This window comes from Saccopteryx leptura, chromosome 8 (genome assembly GCF_036850995.1).
Source record: "Saccopteryx leptura isolate mSacLep1 chromosome 8, mSacLep1_pri_phased_curated, whole genome shotgun sequence".
NCBI classification, from domain to species: Eukaryota; Metazoa; Chordata; class Mammalia; order Chiroptera; family Emballonuridae; genus Saccopteryx; species Saccopteryx leptura.
In genome coordinates, this window is record NC_089510.1 from 84,699,009 (window position 1) to 84,726,857 (window position 27,849).

General features: G+C 46.0%; 1 protein-coding gene across 7 annotated transcripts in view; it reads left to right on the forward strand.

Annotated features, from left to right (window-relative positions):
- TNIK (TRAF2 and NCK interacting kinase) overlaps window positions 1–27,849 on the forward strand; it is a 400,443-nt gene that overhangs the window by 275,820 nt on the left and 96,774 nt on the right. For all 7 annotated transcript variants that reach the window (XM_066347641.1, XM_066347637.1, XM_066347638.1 and 4 more), the window contains exons 10-12: window positions 4,602–4,777; window positions 14,350–14,416; window positions 20,029–20,233. In XM_066347641.1, coding sequence (XP_066203738.1) covers window positions 4,602–4,777; window positions 14,350–14,416; window positions 20,029–20,233 — 448 coding nt within the window. The remainder of the gene's footprint in view (window positions 1–4,601; window positions 4,778–14,349; window positions 14,417–20,028; window positions 20,234–27,849) is intronic.

Below are 27,849 nucleotides of genomic sequence, written 5' to 3' on the forward strand. Positions count from 1 at the left end.
GGGGCAGCTGAGGCTGAGGCTCCCTGCTGCCCGGAGCCCGGCCCACCCCTGGGGGGCAGCTGAGGCTGAGGCTCCCTGCTGCCCGGAGCCCGGCCCACCCCTGGGGGGCAGCTGAGGCTGAGGCTCCCTGCTGCCCGGAGCCCGGCCCACCCCTGGGGGGCAGCTGAGGCTGAGGCTCCCTGCTGCCCGGAGCCCGGCCCACCCCTGGGGGACGGCTGAGGGTCCCTGCTGCCCGGAGCCCGGCCCACCCCTGGGGGACGGCTGAGGCTCCCTGCTGCCCGGAGCCCGGCCCACCCCTGGGGGACGGCTGAGGGTCCCTGCTGCCCGGAGCCCGGCCCACCCCTGGGGGACGGCTGAGGCTCCCTGCTGCCCGGAGCCCGGCCCACCCCTGGGGGACGGCTGAGGCTCCCTGCTGCCCGGAGCCCGGCCCACCCCTGGGGGACGGCTGAGGCTCCCTGCTGCCCGGAGCCCGGCTCACCCCTGGGGGGCGGCTGAGGCTCCCTGCTGCCCGGAGCCCGGCTCACCCCTGGGGGGCAGCTGAGGGTCCCTGCTGCCCGGAGCCCGGCCCACCCTGGGGGGCAGCTGAGGGTCCCTGCTGCCCGGAGCCCGGCCCACCCTGGGGAGCAGCTGGCGCCTGGCCTTCTGCTCTGCCCCAGAGCTGGCAGTGGCTCCTCTTCTTTCATGAAACACCACTCTGGTTCCTGTGGGTCATCAGGTACTTTTGTTTTAAGAAATCACAAAGCTATTTGTGTGTGTGTGTTCTACATAAAATAGTGATAATAGCAAATTTCAGAAAAATGCTTCAAATAAACTGAATTTTTTAGTAGTAGGGTGACTTTGATTTATTAAAATCAAAACAAAAATTACTACATAAACTTTTAAAAATTAACCTTTTCTGCAGTTGCCTTGGATATAATGATCTTGTTGACTCTTCCTGCTAGCACATCTAATTAAAATATATGTGAAATAATTACCTTAAAGGACACTATACTATTCAGTTCAATAGAAATAGGGGAAACCTCTAAATTCGTACTCCCAGCCTTAACAGATACTCTTGTTCTTGAAGCCAGTAATGGTTAGAATCGGTGGGACATTGTCATCGTAGTAATAATAATAATACTAGCAAACACACATACAGCATTTACATGTGTAAATACATGTATTTACATGCAACAGTCATGGTTATAAGTATTTTACATGAATTAACTCATTGAATTATCACAACAGTCTTTTGACATAGTAATTAGCAATATCTCCATTTGTGGCGAGGGGAACCAAGGCAAAATTAAGTAATTAACCCAAAGTCACACAGTAAGTGAGAGCCTAAAGTAGAAAAAACAGGGTAGTTCTGGGCAAACACATATTTTAAAGATCAAATTGCATTTAGTGAGCCAGTCCTATGATCACTAAAATCTTTTAGCCTGGATGATTATAATAATTAATGTAAAAATCTTGCAGGCACTTAATATCCCTTTAACACAATTTAATATACAAACAGGAAAAACCTGGGAGAATCAAGTATTCAGTGGCACTGGCATTATAAGAACTAGTGTCTTCAACTATAAACACCAATCATTAACATTTATCTCTCCGTGCCAACCCTTGGGAAATTAGGATTACTAATTTTAGGCATTAAAAAAAAAAAGAACTAAATTACTGGCCTCAGATATCCTAACAATAAAGTTATATAAATGTACTTTAAACCCTTAAGACTGTTCAACAACCAGCCAGGTAGAATTCAACATAGGTGAAGTGTTTTTAGTTTTAATTAAACATGTAATTAAATGTATTGATTCTTTGGTCACACTAACTTAGGTAAGAGACAGTGAATCTATCTTCGAAAAAATAAGGAAGCATTCTTTTCTCTTCAAACAGAATACCATGTGAAGAAGGAAGGAACTACACACATTGCCAGCTGTGGGGTTCTGCATGTGGTCCCACCCTTCGGTGCCCAAGTTATTCTCCTGGATCTCTCTGAGGTTCCTTCCTACCAGGAGAGATTCTGGAGAAGTGACCCTGGGCTAGGCTGGTTCCGTTAAACTTCTGGAGAAGTGACCCTGGGCTAGGCTGGTTCCGTTAAACTTCTGGAGAAGTGACCCTGGGCTAGGCTGGTTCCGTTAAACTTCTGGAGAAGTGACCCTGGGCTAGGCTGGTTCCATTAAACTTCTTGAACACGTTCTCATTCTACAGACTTCTCTGACTTTTTTTAGGTGTCAGTACTGGGGAATGGAATGGACAGTCTGTTAAGTCTGGATTTCACATTTCAGTTGGGTGTGATGTTCTTTACTCATCATCCTCTAATTAATAGCCAACCACTTTATAAAAAATGAGCGCTTCCTTCTAGTTGCAAGCAGGAAAAAGGGAATTACCATTTGCATTCCTCATGAATATTGAATAGATTTCTGTCTGAGTTTGTCTTAGTTTTCGTCTCTCTAATACAGATTTTCTACCTGGAAAAGCACCGTGTGGGGTTGTTTCTTTATGCATGTTAACGTCATTCTCTTCAGTTTGTCAGAAAGAGGTCATTAATTCATTACGGGGTTGGTTTTTCTTTTATTTTGCAAGGCCTCTCCTTAGCTGATATCCCAGTTGTGCATCCACAGATTCACATGGTGACATGAGAAAGAAAGTGTATCAAACAGTATCTGCTCTCCAAGCCCCTTCTGTCCCTCACAGACACAGATTCACATGGTGACATGAGAAAGAAAGTGTATCAAACAGTATCTGCTCTCCAAGCCCCTTCTGTCCCTCACAGACACAGATTTGAAGGTAGCTCATTGATAACTCTTGTCCAGACCTCTCATCTGATGATCATTCATGCATTCATTTGTTTATCAAACATGTAAAAGCAAGTAGTGTGCTCATGATACAAATATGACTCAAGCACATCTGAACACTGACAGGTTCCGGAATGGAGGAAGCAAGTATGGGAGACGATAGAGTATCCATCCCGTTGTCACTAATTCTAGTTCAATCCTGACTCAGCCTGGGGTAGCCCCAAGCATAGCAAGTTACCTGCACTTCTGTGTAAATAATTTAAAAGCTTGAACATAGTGTAGAAATTTAGGGAGGGAAAAATACTAATAATTCAGTATTTTAAAAACATGGAAGAAGGTGAGAGACTGCTTTGGAGAAGTGCATATACGAATGTGCTCGCCATTGTATTCTGAGTGATGAGGACACCTTTCAGGCCTTAAGTAAACACACACACACACACACACACACACACATATACGAATGTGCTCGCCATTGTATTCTGTGTGATGAGGACACCTTTCAGGCCTTAAGTAAACACACACACACACACACACACACACACACACACACGAATAGGGCCTGCTGGGTAACTTGGAGGAAAACCTTGCTCTCAGGCCTTAAGTAAACACACACACACACACACACACACACACACACACACACACACACACACACACACGAATAGGGCCTGCTGGGTAACTTGGAGGAAAACCTTGCTCTTGGAATTCGCTCCTGTCACTCCACAGTTCTTCACAAGAGGGCAACAGAGAGCACAAAATGGATTTCCTACTGCTCTAGGCAGGGTGGAGATGGTGAATGGGGTGACCAGGGTTCTGCCAAGGTCTGTGAGGGTAATGTACCATACTACCAATGGACCACCTTCTATAGAGTCATGAGCCTAATTGTCTGTCATACTAGGAAATTTCTTGGAACTTTCAGCAAGAACATGCGTGTTCAACTCATGAATCTTAGCTATTAAAGTCCACCATTTATTTCTACCACACTGTGGACTTGCTGCTCTAATCACTGATATGGTATCTCTCGCCAGCTCTACCTTGCCCCTGTGCATCTGTGGCACTGGGTTTATCTTTGAGGAAATAGTACATTTCTAGAGGGAAATAATTTGCTTCTGGGTCTGAACTTAGTCCCTTAAAGCTAAGTCTCCAAGTCCTTGCGTTGATAGCAAACAATATACATACATTCTGTCCTTATTAATTGGAATGCAAAGTTCAAAAGTGATTCTGAAATTACCAGTTGAAAAATTTGCCAAACAAGCTCACTTTGCTATAGAAGAATCGCACATTTTTACAAAACGGACTCCCCTATCCAACCTTGGTTTTACTTTTCCCAGCTTGCGTTTTCTGCCTCGTTTAGACAGCTCACTTAGATTCCCTGCCATCCAGTGTGCTCACTGCCAGCTGCAGTTTGTCGTGCGTTACATCTCCCTGAACCGTCCTTTCCCCGAAGTGATTTCCTCCTAATTCTTTTAGACCCAGCTCTTATCCTCTCACTCCTATAGAACTTCCAGGTATGATTTTCAGCGCCGTCTTCCTCTTCTCTGATTCCTTTTGGTTTTCTGTGAGATATTATATATAAACTGCAAAAACTACTTGCACATATATCACTACCATAGACTGAATGAACTATGTGTTGATGGTGACGATGCCTTTGAACCCCACTGTGCCCACTAAAGGAATAGACCTACTTTGTGATGGATTGATTTTTATGTTGGCTGTTTAGACCTATTTTTATTTATTTATTTTTTAATTCTAGCATTTCAAAAAATATAAGTGCTTTTCCTTGAATTGTCTTTTAATCTGTGATTCATCTCTTTTGTTTGGCAGGTCAAAAAAATTTCAGTCATTTATTGAGAGCTGCTTGGTAAAGAATCATAGCCAGAGACCAGCAACAGAGCAACTGATGAAGCATCCATTCATACGAGACCAACCTAATGAACGACAAGTTCGCATTCAGCTCAAGGACCATATCGATAGAACAAAGAAGAAGCGAGGAGAGAAAGGTTAGGAGCATATTTGTATTTCAACAAGGGAAACAAAGATGGAGTGAGTCCTGGGCTATTGGAGTATTTGGAGGTGGCCATAGGGATTTCAAATGGGCTGCATTATTCTGTAGTGTGAGGGGCTGCCTCTGAGACCACAGCCTGTGAGCGTCTATGGAGCGAGACTGCTGAATGGAATCTTTCACAAGAGAATAGAAGTGTGAGAAACATTACTTTTCCCAGGTGCCAAACAAAGAGTCATGTTGATTGACACTGTAAAGTGGTTTTAATATGACAAGTGGTTTTCTTAATTTAAATGAATATTCATGTTTTAAAAACTAAAAATCTACAGAAGACAGACAACCTAAAAATATCTAGTTGACATTTTTCTGTACTGACAGTTTTCAACATTTATGTACTCTGAGGCTCATTTCTAACTTAGTTATTTGGAAGTCAGAATGAATGGTCTTATAGTCTCTGGTATAAAAGAGGTTGCCAGGCTTTTTTGTTTAAGGTAGGAGATCGTTTCATGTACTTCTTTATTTATAGATTCAGAAACTCTTATCTCTTATGTCTTTGGCTGTTAAACCACACTATTTTTTCACTGCATCGTTGGAAAGGACTTAAGTCTAAACTTGGGGTCCTAGGACTGTTTAGATAAAGACTCAAAAATTCCTTAACCAGCACCCTGACCAAGGTAAAAACTGCGTGGTCTGGAGTAGGTTTTATGACTAATTGGGTGGGGAGGTAGGGAGGCCGAGGCATGTAAAGGAGAGGAGGCATGCAGAGTACAGACAGGTGAGTTCTCCCCGAGCGGGAGTAGGAGGGGGAGCTGCAGGGAGGGGGTGGCAGCAGGAGGCCACAGAGGGCTGGCGGGGGGAGCGCTGAGTGTGCAGGGCGGGGACAGGTCGTTGGTGATGAGCTGGTTCTCACTTCTCTTCTCCCCGCCTTTCCCCTCTGTTCTTCACAATCCGGGAGGAGTAGTGGAAGGTGGTGGGCAGCATAGGACAGGAGGTGCTCTCTTCTGGTTTGACTTTCCCTTCTTTGCTGCTGCAGCTCATATCCAATGAGGCAAGGTATGAGCAGGGACCTAGGGGTCGCGTGGTGAGCAGTGCAGGGGTCCAGGCTGAGCAGAGGTGAGAGCAGCAGAGGGCTCAGGGAGGAGAGAGATCCAAGTGAAGGCTCAAATGAAGAATTCTGTCTTTGTTAGCAGTCTTGGGACCCAGGACAATGTGTGATCAGGTTAGATTCAGGAGCCGGAGATTATGAGGCTCAGCTAAAAAGAGGCCCATCGCCACCTGTTTGTGATGGAGAGAGATAAAGTATCAGTCAGAGATGAAGGACCAGGGGAGGCAGCCGTGGCTGGAGGAAGTGGGCATGAAGAGAAACAGGTAAGTAGAGGTCAAAAAGTTCTTGGACTGATTTTTTCAACTGTTTATAACTTAAGAGTAGCCTTGGGCCACTCAATGAAGTCAGAATTTTAAAAGGAATATTATAGGCCCTAGCCGGTTGGCTCAGTGGTAGAGCATCGGCCTGGCATGCAGGAATCCCGGGTTCGATTCCCGGCCAGGGCACACAGGAGAAGCGCCCATCTGCTTCTCCACTCCTCCCCCTCCCCTTCCTCTCTGTCTCTCTCTTCCCCTCCTGCAGGCAAGGCTCCACTGGAGCAAAGTTTGCCTGGGCGCTGAGGATGGCTCTCTGGCCTCTGCCTCAGGTGCTAGAATGGCTCTGATTGCGGCCGAGTGACGCCCCAAAATGGGCAGAGCATCGCCCCCTGGTGGGCATGCCGGGTGGATCCCGGTCGGGCGCATGCCGGAGTCTGTCTGACTGCCTCCCCATTTCCAGCTTCTGAAAAATGAAAAAAATAAAAAAATAAAAAAAAATAAAAAATAAAAGGAATTTTATAAGGTGGTATGTTAGACATTTAACCGTCCAAGACCACCATCTCTAAAAAGGAAGTTTATTTTACTATGTGATCATAAAATAAGTTAAGTGCTCAGAATCTTGTTTGCAGACTCAATTCTGAGTTCAAATTCTAGTTCTACCCTTTAATAGTCTTGTGAAATTCACCCTAGGTTTCTAATTTTTAAAATAAGACTGGGTTTATAATAAACAGTGTTGTCTGGCACTGTTGAGAAGATCAAATATGACAGTGCATGTAAATTGCCTAATACAATGTCCAGCACTTAATGTGCTCAATACATATTGGTTATTCTTATTTAGACAATTCTTTATTGAGCTATAATTTTCCAGTACTGTTCAGGGTTACTTTCTGAGAGTTTGTGACTTCTCTGCTCTGACCTGTAAGAATGCATCAAGTATATGCCTTGGGTTGTTTTCACATTCTTAAAAATGTTTATTTTATCAACTTTAGAGAGAGGAAGGGAGAGAGCAGGAGAGAGACAGGAGCATCTCTTACTGTGTGTGCCCTGACCGGAGACCAAACCAGCAACCTCTGGGCTTCAGGGACGATGCTCTTACCGACCAAGCTATATGTCTAGTCAGTGCTGTTTTCAGTTTTTTTTGAAATGTGAGTTAAACTCTCCATCCCATGAAAACAAACTATTTTTAATGTGTTCCTTCTCTGCAATGTAGGAGTATACTCAAAGTAGTAGGTATACTCAAGTGTTACATGGCAATTTAAAGAATCTAATTCCAATGAGGCTTAGAACCACCAGAAGCCCTCACTTTGGTCTGCTCCTCAAGAAAGGGCATTGATCAAGTGAGATCTCAATCCATTTGCTCAGCTTGAACAAATGACTTCATATGTTTCCTTTAATATTTTTTTACTCTCAGTAGTTCTAAGATCAGCTCTTGATTGAATCAAACAATATTTTAAATTTTATTAAATTTACTGGGGTGACATTGATTAATAAGATTATATTACTTTCAAGTGTACAATTCTGTAATTGGTATATTGCATTGTGTGATCAGCACCGAAAATCAGGTCTCTTTTCATCGTTATATATTTGACCCCTTGACCCTCTTTGCCTTCCCTGACCTCCCTCCCCCAGTGGTAACCACCATAGAATCAATTTTCATGTGCATTGATTTTTTTTTTACCTGATGTTATTTTTTCCTCAAAATATATTGATACATGGTCATTTAAGCCAGTAATATAAAAGCAAGCAAACCAGATTCTTGAGAAGTATTGTATAGTTAAGGAGCCTGATAGATGAAGGTTTTACTCTAGATCAGGGGTCGGGAACCTATGGCTCACGAGCCAGATGTGGCTCTTTTGATGACTGCATCTGGCTTGCAGACAAATTTTTAATTAAAAAATAATAATGTTAAAAATATAAAACATTCTCATGTATTACAATCCGTTCATTTCCTACCACTCATGTTCACGGTTGCGGGTGGCTGGAGCCAATCACAGCTGTCCTTCGGAACAACACCAAATTTTTCTTGGATAATGTGTAACATACATGTGTCATTGTATGGCTCTCACAAAATTATATTTTAAAATAAGTGGCATTCATATTACCCAAAGCAATATACAAATTTAATGCAATTCCCATCAAACTTCCAATGACATTTTTTAAAGAAATGGAGCAAAAAATCATCAGATTTATATGGAACTATAAAAAACCCCGAATAGCCAAAGCAATCCTAAAGAAAAAGAATGAAGCTGGGGGCATTACAATACCTGACTTCAAACTATATTATAGGGCCACGACAATCAAAACAGCATGGTATTGGCAGAAAAATAGACACTCAGACCAATGGAACAGAATAGAAAACCCAGAAATAAAACCACATATATATAGTCAAATAATTTTTGATAAAGGGGCCAACACCACACAATGGAGAAAAGAAAGCCTCTTCAACAAATGGTGCTGGGAAAACTGGAAAGCCACATGCAAAAGAATGAAACTGGACTACAGTTTGTCTCCCTGTACTAAAATTAACTCAAAATGGATCAAAGATCTAAACATAAGACCTGAAACAATAAAGTACGTAGAAGAAGATATAGGTACTAAACTCATGGACCTGGGTTGTTTTTTTTAAATTAATAATGAAATAAAGAAAAATAAAATAAAATAAAAATTTTTTAAAAAGGAAATTATTCCCCTCCTCCTTTTTTCCTCTCCTCTCCTCTCCCCTCTTTCTTGAGAAAATCTTGTGGTGAACTGTGAATTATAACAAACAATGCCTGTGATGGAGGGCCTGAAATGGGGAAAAGTAATAAAGGGGCAAAAAAAAAAAAAAAAAAAAAAGAAAAAAAAGAAAAAGAGCGTATGGACCCACAAAAAGCAAATAAGGAAAAAATTTGGGTCAAGAATAAAATGATTTGCTTTTAGGTGTTGGTTGTCTAAGAGTTATGATGAGAGGAATAAGAGGAAAACGGAAAAATGGGGGGACAAATTAAAAAATTACTATTGTATTTAGTAGAACAAGAACTAGATAAAATGGAGAGCCAGGGATGGGAGCACTGCTAGTGAGTTAAAAAGGTGAAGTAAAAACCCCCCAAAATGCCACAAACATAAGTTTGAGTCCCAGATAAGATAATTTGTTTGTTATTGAGGTTTGAATGAGAGGAGATGTAAAGGAGAAAGGAAGAAACTAATATAGAGGGAGAAAAGAAAGAGAGAGAGAGAAAAAAAGAGGGAACCACTAAAAGAAGAAAAAAGAAAGGAGAGAGAGAGAAAGAGAGAGTTAAGGGTTTTGGAGTGCAACTCTCATAGAGAGAAAGGAAGAGAAGAGAAAAGATAATGGGAGATGTAACACTTATGGGTAGTGTAGTTCAAGGAGAGGAGAGAGTAAGACCGGCAGAGAGTTAATCGGCCAAATTGGAGGAGGAAAAAAAGTATCAAGAATGAAGATAAGAGAAACAAACGAACAAATATAATAAAATGGGATAGGTTATAAAGTCTGCAGATTATTCTTGATTTTGAGAGGTTATCTTCTTGCTTTTTCTTTTCTCTCCCTCTTCCTGGTCGGTGACTCTGTACCCCAGGTTCTGCCCCTTTGGCACGCTCAGGTAGAGGTTTGCAGTTGATAAGTCTCTATGGCAATGTCATGTATTGTGCTTTAGTCTCGTTGGCAGTCGAGGCTCATTAGCATTTATAGGCTCCGACAGTGAGAGAGTCCGTGTTCCTGGAGCCTTTCTCCTAGTCTTTCCTTCCTCAATTAGTAGCCTGATAATCCAGCTATGGGGTTGCTGCTGCCTCTGCCTGGATAGTAAGAGGCTCAAAGAGCTGGCAACTCCCCACTCTATTTCCACTCAGCACAGGGCTCTGGGTAAGGCTCAGTCAGTCAGAGCTGCTAGCATAATCAGGCGGGCTTTCCGCCCACTCAAAGACCTCTGGTTCTGTCTGCCACTCTGTCCGGTAACACAGGCGGGCGCCCACTTCCGGGGCGCTTGGAGGAAACTCTCACTCACTGGCTGCGCACGCAGACCAGGATATCTGGCCAGCAGTCTCACGCTCTGAGTGAAACCCCCAACCGCAGGGAAAAGTTGCAGCGTTGGAATTGAGTCTCGCTCCGTCCCCGTGCGTGGCTATTGCAAGGTGCTGGGGCGGCCCGAGATTCCGCTTTGGCCCACACAAAGGCCCCTGACTCTGCCCCTCTGTGCGATAACACGGGAGCGCACTGCCGAGGCACTCGGAGGAATCTCTCTTTCACTATCTGCGCGCGCAAACCAGGATATGAGGCCGGCCGCGTTTCCTTCTAAGTGAAACACCCTCCAGCACGGAAAATCTCCACCGTTGGAATTAGTTCTCGCTCCCTCCCGTGCGTGGCTTTCCCAGGGCGCTGGGGCTGCCCAGAGACTCTGCCCTCGGCCCACAGAAAGGCCTCTGACTCTGCCTCTCCGTGGGGCAACACGGGCACCCACTCTCGGGGCCTAGGAAGAAATCTCTCGCCCACTAACTGCGCGCACGCTGACCAGGAGACCGGGTAAAATGGCTGCCCCGCTTGTCTTTCTTTGTTTGGGTTTGGCGCGAGTGTTAGCTTGTATTGCCCGGGTTGCCACAGGATCAGTTTTTCCTCGGCTTGGATCTCCATGCCACAGCCTGGTTCGGCCGTTTGTGCCGCGGCCTGGATCTATTCACCCCCTTTGCCCGCCTCAGTTTCTATATTCACAGTTACCAGAGAAAGCCGCCCTGTTTAGGTTAGTGAGGAAGGCGGAGCATTTCTTACTCCCTATTTCCTTCGGGGTTTGGTTATATATTTAGCCAATTTTTCACTCGACCATACCTTTGGGTGTATTGCGAAGCATCTGGAGGCTCCAAGTATAGGTTTTTCTGTTTCTGGTTGAAGATCTTGTTGAGTTTTCAGGGAGATTTATCGGTATCGCTTCCTACCCCGCCATTACTCTGACGTCATCTCGGACCTGGGTTTTAAAGAGCATTTTATGAATTTGACTCCAAAGGCAAGAGAAGTGAAGGCAAAAATTAATGAATGGGACTACATCAGACTAAGAAGTTTTTGCTCAGCAAGAGAAATTGATAAAATAAACAGACAGCCAACTAAATGGGAAATGATATTTTCAAACAACTGCTCAGATAAGGGCCTAATATCCAAAATTTACAAAGAACTCATAAAACTCAACAACAAACAAACAAACAATCCAATAAAAAAAATGGGAAGAGGACATGAACAGACACTTCTCTCAGGAAGAAATACAAATGGCCAACAGATATATGAAAAGATGCTCATCTTCATTAGTTATTAGAGAAATGCAAATCAAAACTGCAATGAGATACCACCTCACACCTGTTCGATTAGCTATTATTAACAAGACAGGTAATAGCAAATGTTAGAGAGGCTGTGGAGAAAAAGGAACCCTCATTCACTGTTGGTGGGAATGTAAAGTAGTACAACCATTATGGAAGAAAGTATGGTGGTTCCTTAAAAAACTGAAAATAGAACTACCTGATGACCCAGCAATCCCTCTACTGGGTATATACCCCAAAAACTCAGAAACATTGATACGTAAAGACACACGCAGCCCCATGTTCATTGCAGCATTGTTCACAGTGGCCAGGACATGGAAACAACCAAAAAGCCCATCTATAGATGACTGGATAAAGAAGATGTGGCACATATACACTATGGAATACTACTCAGCCATAAGAAATGATGACATCGGATCATTTACAACAAAATGGTGGGATCTTGATAACATTATACGAAGTGAAATAAGTAAATCAGAAAAAAACGGGAACTGCATTATTCCATACGTAGGTGGGACATAAAAGACTAAGAGACATTGATAAGAGTATGGTGGTTACGGGGGGAGGAGGGAGAAGGTGAGGGAAAGGGGGAGGGGGAGGGGCACAAAGAAAACTAAATAGAAGGTGACAGAGGACAATCTGACTTTGGGTGATGGGTATGCAACATAATTGAACGACAAGATAACCTGGACATGTTTTCTTTGAATATATGTATCCTGATTTATTGATGTCACCCCATTAAAACAATAAAATTATTTAAAAAAAAAATAAGTGGCATTCATGGCTCTTTTAGCCAGAAAGGTTCCTGACTCCTGCTCTAGATGGTAAAAATAATGGGAGTATTTGGGTGCTTTTTTTTTCTTACTATAATTTTTAAAAGATAAAATGGCTGCATTTTTCTTTGAATTCCTTTGATTTATTTCAGGAAAATTAGGAATATTAAACTTTTAATGTGGAATACTGAAACTTTATGAAGATTCTTTATATTACATAAGTAGCCTAAATATATGAAGCTAACTTGTAATTTTAAAAAATATACTTGAAGTCATCACACTTTCAGCTTCATTTTATTATCCCTTCAAGGGTTAAGGAGTATAGAAAGCAAGGTTTGTTCAAGTTTATGATGAAATGCTATAGTCCTGAGCATGTATCTATTGCCCCTGGTGGTGACATAGCCATTCCTTTTTGGGGATGCACAAGTACCCTAAGTTATAATTAACCCATGGCTGTGAAGGATGCCAGTAATGTGACACCACCTTCCCTTTCTTAAAATCAAAAGCTCCAAACGTTCCGCATTGCCCGCAGAGGAGCTCTCCGCAGGGTTTATATAGGATCGGCAAGCCGTATCGGACCTGCTGTCCTTTCTCACACTCAGACATCAAGCCACTCGGAACTTGTTGTTTCTTGAATATGCCATGCACTGTACTACTGTCAGCCACTGTCAGGTGCTTATGCGGCTTAGAAAGCCTGTTCCCACCACTTTCAGCTGCCATCTGCCTGGAAAAGGGCCGCTGCCCTTCCAAGGCCCAGCTCGTTTTCTCCTCAGAGATTTCCCTGTCCCCCTTCCCCATCTGACCAGTGAACTTAGCTGCTCCTTTCTTTGATATCTCATTGCTATTTTTGTGTACTTCTATTTGCATATATATAATATGATGGAAGCAACACTAGTTTTAAAATTGGAAAAGTTCTGTATTGAAATCTAAATCCAAATCCCAGATTTGTTAATGAGATGACATTGATCATATTATTTAACCTCTTATAAGCTTAGTAACTTCATTTGAAAAATGGGTTTTATGGCCCTGCCAATTGGCTCAGTGGATAGAACATTGGCCTGGTGGGCAGATATCCTGGGTTTGATCCAGGTCAGGGCACATATGAGAAGCAACCATCTGCTTCTCTTCCCCTTCCTCTCTCCCTTCTCTCCCTCTTCCCCTCTGACATTCAGTGGCTCGATTGGTCCGAGCATCAGCCTCACACACTAAAAATAACTCAGTAGATTCAAGCATTGGCCCCAGATGGGGGTTGCTGGGTGGATCTCGGTTGAGGCTTATGTGGGAGTCTCTCTATCTCTCCTCCTCTCACTTAAAAAGAAAGGAAAAAAGAAAAATGGGTTTTATTTTAAAGGCTTGTGATGAAAAATAAATGAGAGAGTATAGGAAAAGTATCTAGCATGGTGACTGGCATGGAAGATACCCAACCAACATTAGTTCCCTTTCTTCAGGTCATGGGGACTCTGGTTATTTATTTGTCCCTCTTGCCCATTTGATTCTGATCTTCTCCAAAGCAAAGACTCAGTCTTACTCATTATTGCATGTTAACTTGCTTACCATACTATTGAATTAAATGGATGTCCCCAGTGGGTCAGTCAAAATACAACTATACAACTATATATGTTGTGAGAAGTTACTGTTTTATTTTTTATTCTTTCATAGTAACTATATTTTTAATAGCTCATATTGTCAGAAGTTTCTTTCTGGTTTTTATCAAATACCTCTAAAGGCAATTTGTGAGTCTATATAAGTCATATTAAAATTTCTACTTTAAAAAGGATTAATAATGATGAATACTGTCCATAAGTTAACAGTGGGCCAATAAAAGATTTATTTAGATGGTTCTACATTATGAGTTAACACAAACTGAAAGTTGATTTTTTAATTCTTTGTCTTCACTAGGCATAAGAGACAGAGATCTTGAGTCAGCTGGGAGAGTCTGAGCTGTGGTTAATTCCATGGGCTTGAACCCAGCTGATGGGATCTTCTGGATCCCAAGTCAGGAGGCCTGGAGCCTGTCCCAGCTCACCATTAATGACAACTCTTTGGACCTTAATTTACTTATATATAAAACGAGGGGGTTGTGCTTGACCGAGCTGTAGTATCTTCTCTGTGCACTAACCTTCTGTGGGTCTCTCTTTAGATGAGACAGAGTACGAGTACAGTGGAAGTGAGGAAGAAGAGGAGGAGAATGACTCAGGAGAGCCCAGGTAGGAGAGCAAGAGCCAGCTCCCCGCTTCCATTTTCACAGTCGGGATTGTGCTTGTGTGTAATTAACTTCTTGTTGATTTATAGGTTCATTTTTAAGAATCCAGCATGGTGATCTTATTTAATTTATTGCCTACAAACATGCTTGTTAACTTGGGAAAATTTCCCTAGGCAGACTCTTAAGAAAATGTGGAAATCAGCATATTCTTTCCCCTGTCCCCCAAGATTTCTGGTCTCTTTTGTGAGACCTTGCTTCCTCATGTATGTAAAGTGGAGAACGGGCAGGAGGCACCTGCCTGGGTGTACAGGACTGAGAGCACCTGCAGCTACAACGTCCTGGGGACCTAAGTCACTCAGTCCGTTACTGCATACCTTGGCAAAGCCCATTCGAGCAGCCACTGTCCTTGTCACACGCCTTAGTGTTTTCACTGCAGCCTAATCCAAGAGGGAGCAACTGCCTGGAAGCACATGACCCTCCAGAGCTGAGTCCTGCATGGAGACTTCCATGCCCATTCCTGGGGTCACACGTCGGACCCCAGAGTCAGTGCTGCTTTGTCATTATCATCTCTACGTTTTGAATGTCACTGGACTTTGACTCCGACTTTCTTCTAGTCTGTGTTTATAAATGATTAATGCCAGTGAGCTCACACTGCCAGGATCTCTCCCTTGTGAGGAAATCCAGCTGGCAGCAGCTTGGCGAGTCCAGGGGCACAGGCACATCACGGCAGGCACAGGACATGTGAAGTGAGACTCACCGGGGAAAATGCACAAGTGTAAACGTCGCTTGGGTACGCGGTCTGCACCTGTCAGCCGTCCAGGGAGGGCCCGCTCGGCCACTGCTGCTGGAGTGGGCTGGCGGGTCCCTTCGTGGAGCTCTCTCAGACCTACCAGCTGGATTTTTGCTACACTACCAAACAGGGTGGGACTGAGCCTGCTGGACCACCCAGGTCCTCTGTTCTCCTGTCACAGGACTTCTCAAGGTCAAAGACTGAGAAAGAATCCTTTCTTTCCATCTGATACTTGACACATTGACCACCCCACAGCTTAGCTGCATGAAGATGATGACTGTCAAATAGTGACATGGCAACCGGTCGTTCTTATGAAACAAAGGACCAAATGCCCTGCTTTCAGGGACATGAACACTATTTTTTCCAAAGCTCACCCAGGAGGTCAAGTTAGTCATTCCGTTCACTCCCTGGCGAACAGAAAAACCCTGTTTTAACTAATGCTTGCTAAACTGCATGTTAGGGCATCACTTAGTGAGCTGACCTAGCTGTGCCTAGCACTTTTATAATCTGAACATGCCATTCTATCACATTGAAGATTAGGCTCCAAGTCCTGTTTTGTGGACACATCTAATTAATCTTCATAAAATCCTGAAAAGTAGAAAGGGACAGGGGTTATCTTATTTTAGAAATGAGGTAACAGTCCAAGGGTAGCAACCTGGTTACACAGCAAGTTAATGATTGAGCAGCAATGCAGCTCAGCTCTCCTGACACGGACTCAGCAGTACTTAGTAGTGATGGAGCACCCTCACGGGCGCTGAGGCTCCGGAGCCCACCGCCTTTGCACGGAGCAGGTGGCCCGTGTGGGTAAGCCCTGTCATTTGGGGTTTTTTAGAGTTCTGCACAAAAGCTGTAAGTTTTAGAGGAGGCTTATTCGTAGACTCCCAGTATTGTCTGTGGAATGCCACGAACGAAGGCTGTGCGTGTCCTGTCCTGGCAGTATATCACATGTCCTGTCCTGGCAGTATATTGCATGTCCTGTTCTGGCAGTATATCACATGTCCTGTCCTGGCAGTATATCACATGTCCTGTCCTGGCAGTATATCGCATGTCCTGTCCTGGCAGTATATCGCATGTCCTGTCCTGGCAGTATATCACATGTCCTGTCCTGGCAGTATATCACATAGCACTCAGCTTTCTCCAGACCAGAACGGTGTGCATGTCCTGTCCTGGCAGTATATCACATGTCCTGTCCTGGCAGTATATCACGTAGCACTCAGCTTTCTCCAGACCAGAACGGTGTGCATGTCCTGTCCTGGCAGTATATCACATGTCCTGTCCTGGCAGTATATCACATGTCCTGTCCTGGCAGTATATCACATGTCCTGTCCTGGCAGTATATCACATGTCCTGTCCTGGCAGTATATCACATGTCCTGTCCTGGCAGTATATCACATGTCCTGTCCTGGCAGTATATCACGTAGCACTCAGCCTTCTCCAGACCAGAATGGTCGCCTCGTCAGCTGCCAGCAACGCAGCTCCTCCCCAGCACTCTCCATCCCGGTTGTTGTCACCATCACTGCCCAGGTGCCAAGACCAAACCTGCAAGTCATCCTTCACTCTGCACATTAGACCTGCCAGCAGGTGTCATTAACTCCGTCCCTGCCCATTCCTGTGGTCACACCTCAGACCCCAGAGGGGATCCCTGCATGACCCCCAGCCCTGACGCCTCCACCTCAGAGCCGTGTCATTAACTCCGTCCCTGCATGACCCCAGCCCTGACGCCTCCACCTCAGAGCCACTGCCGCGGCAGCCCAGCTGGTAGCCTTGCTTGCCCTCCTGCCCCCTAGACTGCTGTCCCTTCAGCAGCCAAGCACAGGAAGTGCGTCCTCTCCTGCTTGACCTTTTCTCATGTTGTTCCAAGGCCTGACGCCCTACCCTCGCCGCCCAGTCTGTCTGACCTCTGTCCCCTTCCCTGTCATTCGCTCTGCTCTGGGAAAGACCAGTTGGAGCTCAGTTACTCGAAGAGGCCCCACTGTCCCCACCACAGGCCTCTGTACAGTTGACCGTTAACCCAGTTTTGAACTGCGCAGGTCCGTGCATACATAAGGCTGACTATATGCTTTATCTATGCCATTTATACAGTGGACTTGCATTGTGGTGCCTGGAGGAGGACTAGGGAGTCTCAGAACCAATCCCTCATGGATACTGAGTGATAACTAAGTTTTGGAGGAGTCAAAAATTATCAACAGATTTTTCTGCTGCACAAAGAGGGGGTCAGCACCCCTAGTCTCCCGTGTTGTTCAAGGGCCAACTGTACTTGGCTTTCTTTCTGCCGGAAGGGTCCCCTCACCTGCCTCCTCTTACGGCTGACTCTCCACCATGTGCGTCTTGGCTCCACTGTCAGCGTCTGGAGAAGTCTGCCTTGGGCCCCCGTCCACGGCAGAGCCTGAGTCCTCACCTGGTCCCCCGTCCACAGCAGAGCCTGAGTCCTCACCTGGGCCCCCGTCCACAGCAGAGCCTGAATCCTCACCTGGGCCCCCGTCCACGGCAGAGCCTGAATCCTCACCTGGTCCCCCGTCCACGGCAGAGCCTGAATCCTCACCTAGCATTCCCCGTCCACGGCAGAGCCTGAATCCTCACCTAGCATTCCCCGTCCACAGCAGAGCCTGAATCCTCACCTGGTCCCCCGTCCACGGCAGAGCCTGAGTCCTCACCTGGTCCCCGTCCACGGCAGAGCCTGAATCCTCACCTGGTCCCCCGTCCACGGCAGAGCCTGAGTCCTCACCTGGTCCCCGTCCACGGCAGAGCCTGAGTCCTCACCTGGGCCCCCGTCCACAGCAGAGCCTGAATCCTCACCTGGTCCCCGTCCACGGCAGAGCCTGAGTGCTCACCTGGGCCCCCGTCCACAGCAGAGCCTGAATCCTCACCTGGTCCCCCGTCCACGGCAGAGCCTGAGTCCTCACCTGGGCCCCTGTCCACAGCAGAGCCTGAATCCTCACCTGGGCCCCCGTCCATGGCAGAGCCTGAATCCTCACCTGGGCCCCCGTCCACAGCAGAGCCTGAGTCCTCACCTGGGCCCCCGTCCACAGCAGAGCCTGAGTCCTCACCTGGGCCCCCGTCCATGGCAGAGCCTGAATCCTCACCTGGGCCCCCGTCCACAGCAGAGCCTGAATCCTCACCTAGCATCCCCCGTCCACGGCAGAGCCTGAGTCCTCACCTGGGCCCCCGTCCACGGCAGAGCCTGAATCCTCACCTGGTCCCCCGTCCACGGCAGAGCCTGAGTCCTCACCTAGCATTCCCTGCTGTCACTCATGGGCTATTGCACTTTGTCTTCTGTAGAGCCTATCAATACCTGAAATTATGTTATTTTTGATTATTAGTCTGTCTGCTTAATTATTTTTCTGTCTTCCCCAAAAGAAGAGAACTCTAGAGAGAGAATTTAGATACCTACTGCTATAGCCACTAGAGCCTATCACAGTGCCTACTACATAGTAGGCACTCAGTAATTATTTAATATATTTATTTTAAATGAAAGCTCCCAGAAAGAGTAAGTTTGTGTGAACCAATAGGAGCCGTTTTCTACTTGTCTGTTACCTGTTGTGTCCGTGACTTTGAGTTATTTATACACATACAGTTAGATGATGAGTAGGACAGCCCTCAGCCACCAGTGTTTTGGTGTTCCTGTCCCCTTGTTCTGTCACATACACATATACATGCACTTGCACAATCACCATTTTACAGAGGAGGCAGAACTGAGGCCCACAGCACTTAGTGGGAATCCAGGATTCAGTGAGTGGGTCGAAGTCCCAGTTGCACCCTCTGTGGCCACAACCAAATCATTTAACTTCACTTTAACAGTGGTATAGCAAGACAAGTCCCGAACTCTCGAACTTGGCAGACTTGGGCTCAAGTCCCGGCTCCAGCACTTGACCCCCTGGCTCATCACATCCGCACATGAGCAGCCTGCTCTTTGCCTCTGGGGGTTTGGTGACAGCAGCCAAGGAAGTGATGTGACTGAGGGTGACCTGTTACTTCTCTAAGTAAAGTGGGCTCCCTCACTGCTCCCAATTATTTTATATTCTGGCTTCGTTCTTGCTTTTTTTTCTTTTTTTGACAGAGACAGAGAGAGAGTCAGAGAGAAGGACAGATAAGGACAGACAGACAGGAAGGGAGAGAGATGAGAAACATCAATTCTTTGTTGCGGCTCCTTAGTTGTTCACTGTTTGCTTTCTCATATGTGCCTTGACCAGGGCAGGGGGTCGCTACAGCAGAGCAAGTGACCCCTTGCTCAAGCCAGCTACCTCAGACTCAAGCCAGCAACCTTGGGCTTCAAGCCAGTGACCATGGGGTCATGTCTGTGATCCCACGCTCAAGCCAGCAACCCTGCATTCAAGCTGGCGACCTCGGGGTTTCAGACCTGGGTGCTCCGTGTCCCAGTCCGACGCTCTATCCTCTGAGCCACTGCCTAGTCAGGCTGTTCTTGCTATTCTTAAACAGGGAAATAAGCTGGTCTTTAGTGCTTGCACACACACTAAACACTCTAGAAACAGATCTGTGCCATGTCACAAGAGTGAGAGAGCAGGGGACAGTCATGGAGAAAGGTGATGACTCTAGGAACGTGATATCCCTCTACAGATGGTGGCAGCATGTGCATGCAATAGTCACACTGAAAGGGAGTCTGGACCCTCATGTCTTCCCTTGACTCTGTTTCTTTTGAGGGTGAGTAGTATAGTTAATGGAGGACCTAAGAGCCTGTGCTGGAGCGTGTGGCTTCTTTAGCTGCATTTGGAAGTTCTTTGCCCTGCTGTCCTCCTCCGAGACCCACGGTAGCAGCTGCTCCTGCCCCTGCCCCATGTGGGATCCTGACTTCTCTGTCCTGCCCACAGCTCCATTCTGAACCTACCCGGGGAGTCGACCCTGCGGCGGGACTTCCTGAGGCTGCAGCTGGCCAACAAGGAGCGGTCGGAGGCCCTGCGGAGGCAGCAGCTGGAACAGCAGCAGCGGGAGAACGAGGAGCACAAGCGGCAGCTGCTGGCAGAGCGCCAGAAGCGCATAGAGGAGCAGAAGGAGCAGCGGCGGCGGCTGGAGGAGGTGAGCACCCACTGCTCACTCTGCCCTGGGCGGCTCAGGGCTGAGCCTGCTCGCAGCACACACCCTAACTGCAAGGAAGGACAAAGATGGATGCTCTTACAAGGAAAGGGCTTCCCTCTCTTGGCGTGGTGTGACTTTGATGGAGTCACTTCAGAAAAGCAAGGGGAGGCGTCAACCCTTCGAGACTCAATCAGACGTCACCTTCTCAGTGAGGCCTCCTCGACCACCTCACTTAAAACTGCAGCCCCCCAGCATGTCCTCTTGTCTCCCCTGCTTTATTATGTTGACATAGCTCCTGTCACCCTCACACCTACTCTGTATGGACTTCCGTCTGTCTGTCTGTCTCTGCCCACTGGGACGTAAGCCCCTGGGGACAGTCTCTTTTATCCCTGATGTGTCTCCAGTGCCTGGAATAATGCCTAGTACACAGTAGATGCCTCATAAATATTTGTGGAATGGATGAGTCAGAGACTGGGAAGGGAAACACAGGGGTTAACTGGACCACAGTGACTAAGCAGATAAGTGCAATGTCACATATGGAAAAGCAGGACCCGCGTTTATGATTCCCCTTTATCATTCCTCTGAACACTGGGAGAGCCTTGTCAGGTCCCTCCAGACCCCCCCTGGCGCACAGAGCCTGTCTTCCGCTTGCAGGCCAGACTTGCCTTCACCTGCAGGCATTGCTGCCATTTTTGTGAGAAGCCATACCTCCTGCATGGCTGGTCCTGGGGAGGATCCTACCTTCATTGTCCATAGGTGTTTATTAAAGCCTCCTTCCCAGAACCTGGCTCTGAGACCTCCTTCCCCCACCAGATTGATCACATGCTCCAGGCAGTCAGGGAACTGGGGATGAGCAGGAAGTGGGGTGGCAGATGAAGGCTTACTAACTGCACAGAAATGGGGTAGTAATTTCAGAGTTTCCCCAAACCCCGTCATGCTCCTCATCAACTGTTTACAGCAACTCGCTCATGTTGTCAGGTGCCCACTGCAGTTAGAGGGTGGTGAATTGCAGACAGCAAGAGCAGATTGCTTTTTAAATGGCTCATCCAGGTCCATCCTCCCTGGTTTAAATCAGTTAGGGCCTCCATTTCAGTTTGCAATAAATCCCATCAATCTCATTATATCTCTGGAATGCTGGTGTGCACACCAGCAGCAATAATACCCAACAGCTGCAATTACCGAGTGACTTTTGTGTACTGAGTACTGGGTGAGGTGCAGGATCTCTTCGAAGATCATTATCTCTTTGCATATATTCATCATTTCTCATGCAAAGTGCATATAATCTTCACTTAACAAGAGGAAACTGAGGTTCAGGGAAGGAGAAGTAATTGGTTGCATGTCGCAGGGCCAGTAAGTGCAAAGCCAAGATCCACAACATTCCTCCTCCCTGATCCCATCCACATGGGCCCTGAAACAATCAGTGTAGGTAAATGACCAAGCCTTGGACTGTGGTCCTCAACACGGGACTTTGTCGGCTTCTGCAAGCAGCAGTAGGCACGGGAAGCTCTTTCCCATCTAAGCATACATCTGTAATGTCTGTGTGAAGAACGCTCAGCCATGAGAAGTGTGAAGCTCCCCACAGAGGCACCGCAGTGGTGGTCTGGACACCTCCAGAGGAGCGGGCAGAGGATGGGGCGTGGTGTCGTCAGGCAGCTCGCACAGGGAAGGACGAGGCATGAGCGAGGAGCTGCCTGCCCCCGTGACCCTGTGATTCCTGTCCTGGGCACATATTGAAAGTCTGACAGGTTCCGGCACCCGTGCCCTAGTGACAGCTCCTTCAGCATACCCAGGCCAGTATGGGCCTCTTCTCTCCTGGGCCCAGCCTAGGGCCCCGCTACTTCCTGCAGGCTGTCTGGTCTCTGAGGACCAAGGGGCTCTGCTGTTTGAATCCAAGGTGTACTTACTGCCTTAGACCTCCTCCCCAGCGGGGCGATGCTCCCGAATCTTTCCTTCCTGCTTTCTCCCTGGCGTGTGGTTCATTCCTCCCAGGAGCCTTTCCCAGGGCTGCCTCGTCACTGCAGCATCACCCGTGAAAACCTTGACCTCTGTCTCAGTGCCTTGCCCGGTGACTTGTTACACTGCATTTTAGGCTACAAGCACTTACCGTGTCATCCTATAGCCCTCCCCGCATAAAACATTTAAAATACTACTCAAGAATTCGAATACTACTCACACACACACACACAAAGTTTCTTCTTTTTTAAAATTTAAACCTAAGGACAGAAAGACTCTTGACCCTTGGACCTTGATCCTTAATTAATGCAACATCTTTCAGAGGATGCATTGTATTACTTTGTTTTGTTCTATTTTTTTAGATTTTATTCTCTCTTACCTGGTGGGACTGATTTGAGCTTTATCTGTTTTTTCATCAAGTTGCTAAAATAAACATATCTAACAGTTATAAAGCACTTACCATATGCCAGGAGCTCTTCAGCATTTCACGTGAACAGTCTCATTCAATCTTCACAATAACTCCAGTCTAGAGATAATGCAGTGAACCTCCCAGAGGCTAATAACTTCCAAAAGGTCACACAGCTTGAAAAGAAACCAGATTTCAAACCCAGGGGCTCAGACTTTAGAGCCCAAGTGGTTTTACCACCTCTGCCCTGCCTCACTGCTGGTAGGCCATAATCAGCACGCTTTTCATATTCCTTAGCTGGCCTGTCCTTCCGCAGGTTTTGACCGCGAGAACTGACGGGTGTCTGAGGAAGGGCAGGGAAGCGGCACCCAGCAGTGCTGCTCTTTGAGCCGGGTGCTAGCTCTTGTGCTCCTCTTCAGAGCTATTACCAACACGGCCTCGTTTCTCTTCTTTGGTGGCATTTTCTGGAGCCTCTCCCTGGGATGCAAGTCAGAGTTCAGACCCCGTCCAGCGGGGCACCCATATTCACAGGGACACACCCTGTAAGTCTCCGCTTGCACCGAAGGTGACTGCATGGTGAAGACACTGCTCTGTGCACCAGTGTGTATGAGCTCTGCTCCTCACCAGAAGCAAGCATGCTTGTGACCACAGGACATCCAGAGATGATTCCAGCTTCATCTTTTGATCCTTTTTCTTGCCCCAATTGCTCGATAGAAAAAAAAAATAGTGAATACTCAGGTGACTGTCATTCTGAACTTTAAGTAATGACTCTCTGCCATCAGGGAGTTCTTCTCCTGCTGGGTCCCCGTCTACATCTGCTACCCCGGCCTAGGGTGAGACTTGTGTTTCTGGTGTCTTGAGTATGAACTTAGACTACATTGTCACGTGGAAGCAGTTAAAGCCCATAATTAGACTTGCAAATTTTGTACCTCTGTAGTCAGGTGACTTGTGTATGCATCCTGGGAAATACATTCCCATTTCCAAGTCAAAGCCCTTCAGATGCCCTTATGGTGACACAGAGCTGTGTAGGTTATAGCCTTTGTCTTCTTCAGTGATCTCTGATGTCATCTCCTACCAGAGCTTTCTAAGGAAACCCTTCATGTCCTTTGCTATTTATGGGTAACCATGTGGGGTTGGCTAGGTTCTAAATCAGTATCTGTATATTCTTAGAAAGACTTTGTACATGAATGTAGTCATTTATCAACTTGTGAAAAGGACATGGTTTCAAGCCAATTAAATGGTGAGTACAAGACTCTCAGCTTCTGACCAGTAATAAAGTACAATTTATAACTAAGTTCCTGCTCAGGTGAGTGAGTCCATCAGTAGTGAGACAAGGTATGTAGAGAGCCTCTTCTATTTTTATTCAGTTTATTACTTGGCCAAAACAAAGCATAACTTATTTTATTCTCTACTTCAGAGTTAGGAGCCAGGAGGTGTTGGGATACCCACTCTGGTCTTCTTTTTAAACACTGACCGTGGGCAGATCTGTGATGATGCTGGATTCTGCTCATGGGTTTGAGACAGTATTAGTGTGCTTTATCTATTTTTTCAACTTGCAGAGGGCCTTAATACCTTCATTTTGGAAAGGGTATGTTTAAGTCACATGAATGAATCAAATTGACCCCAGGAACACCAACTTGCCTGTGCCAGTAAGTTTTCTTTTTCAGAGAATTGTGTTGTTTTTCAAGCCCTCTAGGTCCATTCAGTGCCCTTCAGGACCATCATCAAATCGTCTGTGATAAAGCAACCAGCTCTACCGAAAAGATATTATACTGCTTTGGTTGTACTGCCTGATGTTTTTTGTTGTGTTATTGTTGTTTTTAAGAAATACCACCAGTATTTTATTAGCTAGTAATAGTGGAACCCTAATGTACAAAATGAGAGACTGGCAGTTTATATAGTCAATAGAAGCCTCAAACTTTTATACTAAGAGGTATACTTTTATAATAAAAAGTATAAACCTCAAACTTTTTATGATGAATGACTGAGACTTTCAGGGACCTTGAGCTCAATTGTTCTTTTTCTGTAAAGCAGACAGTAGAATTAAAACCTTTTTCCTATTCCTGTAGAAAGTCATTTAAGAAATGCAGAGAACACTTACTTCTACTACTCAGGCGCTACGCAGAACACTGGGAATAGCGCCTGCCCTTGTGAAGACTAGATCTGTGAGAGAAACAGGCGTTCAGCGAACAGTTGCTCAAATAGCCGTTCATTATCATTGCCAGAGTGATATGGTGGAGAACGCACAGTAAGGGCACGTACCGTAGGCACAGGAGTCTAGCCTGGCCTGAAGCCATGTGGGTCGGAGTCCAGCTGACAGGAAGCAGAGGGTGCTAGGTGGGGAAGCCAAGGCACAGTCTTGTTGGGCTTCTTTGTCAAGTTAAGGAGTTGTGAGTTGTAGTCTAAGAATAGTGGGGAAACATTGATGTGTGTTAACCAAGGGAATGCCTTCAGATCTGCATTTTTAAAATGCAACTTTGGCTGTTGCAAAGAGAGGGATTAGAAGGAATACAAGTGGGTGGGAGAAACAAGTTAGTCCAGACCAGAGGGGTGGTGCTTTAGGGGGACTGAGAAAAGTGTACATACTTGAGAGAGAGGCTGCTTGTAGAACATGCAGGACCTGCTCGTTGACTAGATGTCAGAGATGAAGGAGAGTGGGCAGTCACTCGCCTGAAGGACCCTGAAATCGGACTAGAGCATTCAGGTGGAGGACCAGGTTTGGGAGCAGGAGGAGGGTAAGAGCGGTTTGGAACACAGTGAGTTTAAGATGCCTATTGGGCAGCCAGTGGTGATGCCATGGGTGTAGCTGGAGGACTCAGATATAGCCACAGAGGAAGGGGGAATGAAGAGAAGGACGGGGATTACTGGTTTGTGGTAATGGAAGTATACATTGAGAAGAGAAGTCTGGGCTTGAGCTCTGAGCAGTCTGAGTAGGGGAGAAGCAAGCAAAGAAAACTGATGAAGACACTGCAGGAGCACCGAGCGAGTTTGATGTTGTTGCACAGAAATAAGGGTCCGAGCATAAGGACAGAGCTGCCGGGGCCACTCCACAGAATGCTGCATGCAGGTCCAGGACGGTAGCGGCTCCTTTAGGTTCAGTAACAGAAAGGATAGTTTTTGTGTACTACTCTTTAGAACTCATTCCTTTCCTCTTTGTTTTGGAGGAAAATTTTACTTGCTCGGGAAGTCAGATCTAGTTTAGAAGCGGAACATTGTTGATTTGTATTTGAGAGCCCGTGTACCACCTGCACGCCCTGGGAGTCCTTTTAGTCTCCCCACACCCCCACTTCCTGAGCTCTAGGGGGAGGCTACTAACAAAGCTTGTTTCTACCACTAAGGATTGAGCAGGAAAATAAACATGAAAGAACTTGGTCAACTGCCAAGAGCTAGACAGATCTTGTTGGATTGTCAAGTCCAGCTGAACTATTACTAATGAGACCCACCTCGTGCTTCCATTTACAGGGCTTTGTATAATTACACGCTCATCTACTTGTGGTCAGCTTTTGCTTACATTCTCTCTCAGCATTCGTTTTCACTCAGGGAAACCAGCCTAGTCTCATAGGAGCTATGCTAGCTGGAGCCCAAGCCCAGAGAAGCCACTGTTTGTAGGTTATTTTTTGGAACCTAAGTAATTTCTCCCAGATGCTCTTAGACCATAGAAAGGGTGGGAGCAAGGAAGGGGGCAGGGAAAGCTGCCTGTCTCTTTAGGAGTCAGTGTGTCAGGACAACGTATTGAAGCTCTTAAAAGCCTCATGGGCACACAGCATTTGGAGAAATTCTGTTGAGAGTAGTCTCTTGGCTAACAGTGGTTTTCCTTAGTAGAAGTTATTTTAACACTTTAGTGCCTCAGTTTCCTCCTTAAAACTAGAAATAACAATAACATTTACCCCCAAGGCTGTTGTGAGGATTAAATGAATTAATTTATAAAAAGCCATAGGATAGCACCAGTACTCAGAAGACATTTAGTAAATATTAGTTATTATTATTATTGGAATTGAGTTCCTTTGGTTGAAGTCAGAGATATAATTTCCAAAAGCTCAAATTCTTTCATATATAGCAGTAGAGCCCTCTTGAATTTATTAAAACAAAATGTACCAATAGCCTGACAAGGTGGTAGCATAGTAGATAGTGTCCGCTCAGAACACTGAGGTCACCGGCTTGAGCCCAAGTTCACTATCTCAGCTTGAGCTGTCCACTCAAGGCACCTGTGAGAAGCAATCAATGAACAACAACTAAAGTGAAACAACTACAAGTTGATGCTTCTCCCTCTCTCTTCCTCCCTCTCTCTCTCACATCAAAAAAAAAAAAATGCACCAACAGATAAGCTTTGATTTATGTCTTTGGAAGAATATTTGTTATAATAAGAATTCAGTTATATTATTAGAAAAAATTTTTATTCATTTTTAAATGACAGGATAGCAGATTAATGCAGAGGCAAAGCACACCAACTTTGAAGCTGTGGAGACCAATGTGTAATTCTAGTTATGTGGTCTTGGGCAGATTACCTTCTGACCCCCAGCTTCCTTATATACACATATAAGTTATTAACTTCTCAGGTTTGTTGTGAGAAGTAAGTGGAATCATACATACGGAAATTCTGGCACCGTGCCTGACACAGGAATGTTCTGACATCATTGGGTAAATATTTTACTGTTACTGTAGAACTGATCATTTCAGAGTTGTTAGTTTCTGTTTAAGGGTTTTCTGTATCTATAGCATTTCCCATTTCCGGCCTTCCTGAGCTCTCTAATGCAGCTTCCCCGTTTACTATAGAATGTGCACTTCTCTTTTGTCTTTGAGGGTCTCTGCCCTGAGAGCCCTCTCCCCGTGACTTGCTGGGTGTCCGCCTGCCGTTAACTTAGCTGGCAGTCCCGGCCTTCATCCCTCTGGATGCACCTTGTTTAGAAGGATCACATGCCACCTTGGAAGGTCTCTCTCTCAGCCGAGCCTCGAGACCTTCCCTGGAGAACTCCACTTTTCAGTGAATTCTCTTGTCGTGTTTCTTGCTTTCATTTCAACACTGTATTGGTCTGATCCCATCATTGCCAAGTGGCTGCATCAAGTCTTATGTCCCACCAGTACATAAATTAAACCTGTAAAAAGGTAGAGTTCTGCCCTGGCCGGTTGGCTCAGCGGTAGAGCGTCGGCCTGGCGTGCGGGGGACCCGGGTTCGATTCCCGGCCAGGGCACATAGGAGAGGCGCCCATTTGCTTCTCCACCCCCACCCCCTCCTTCCTCTCTGTCTCTCTCTTCCCCT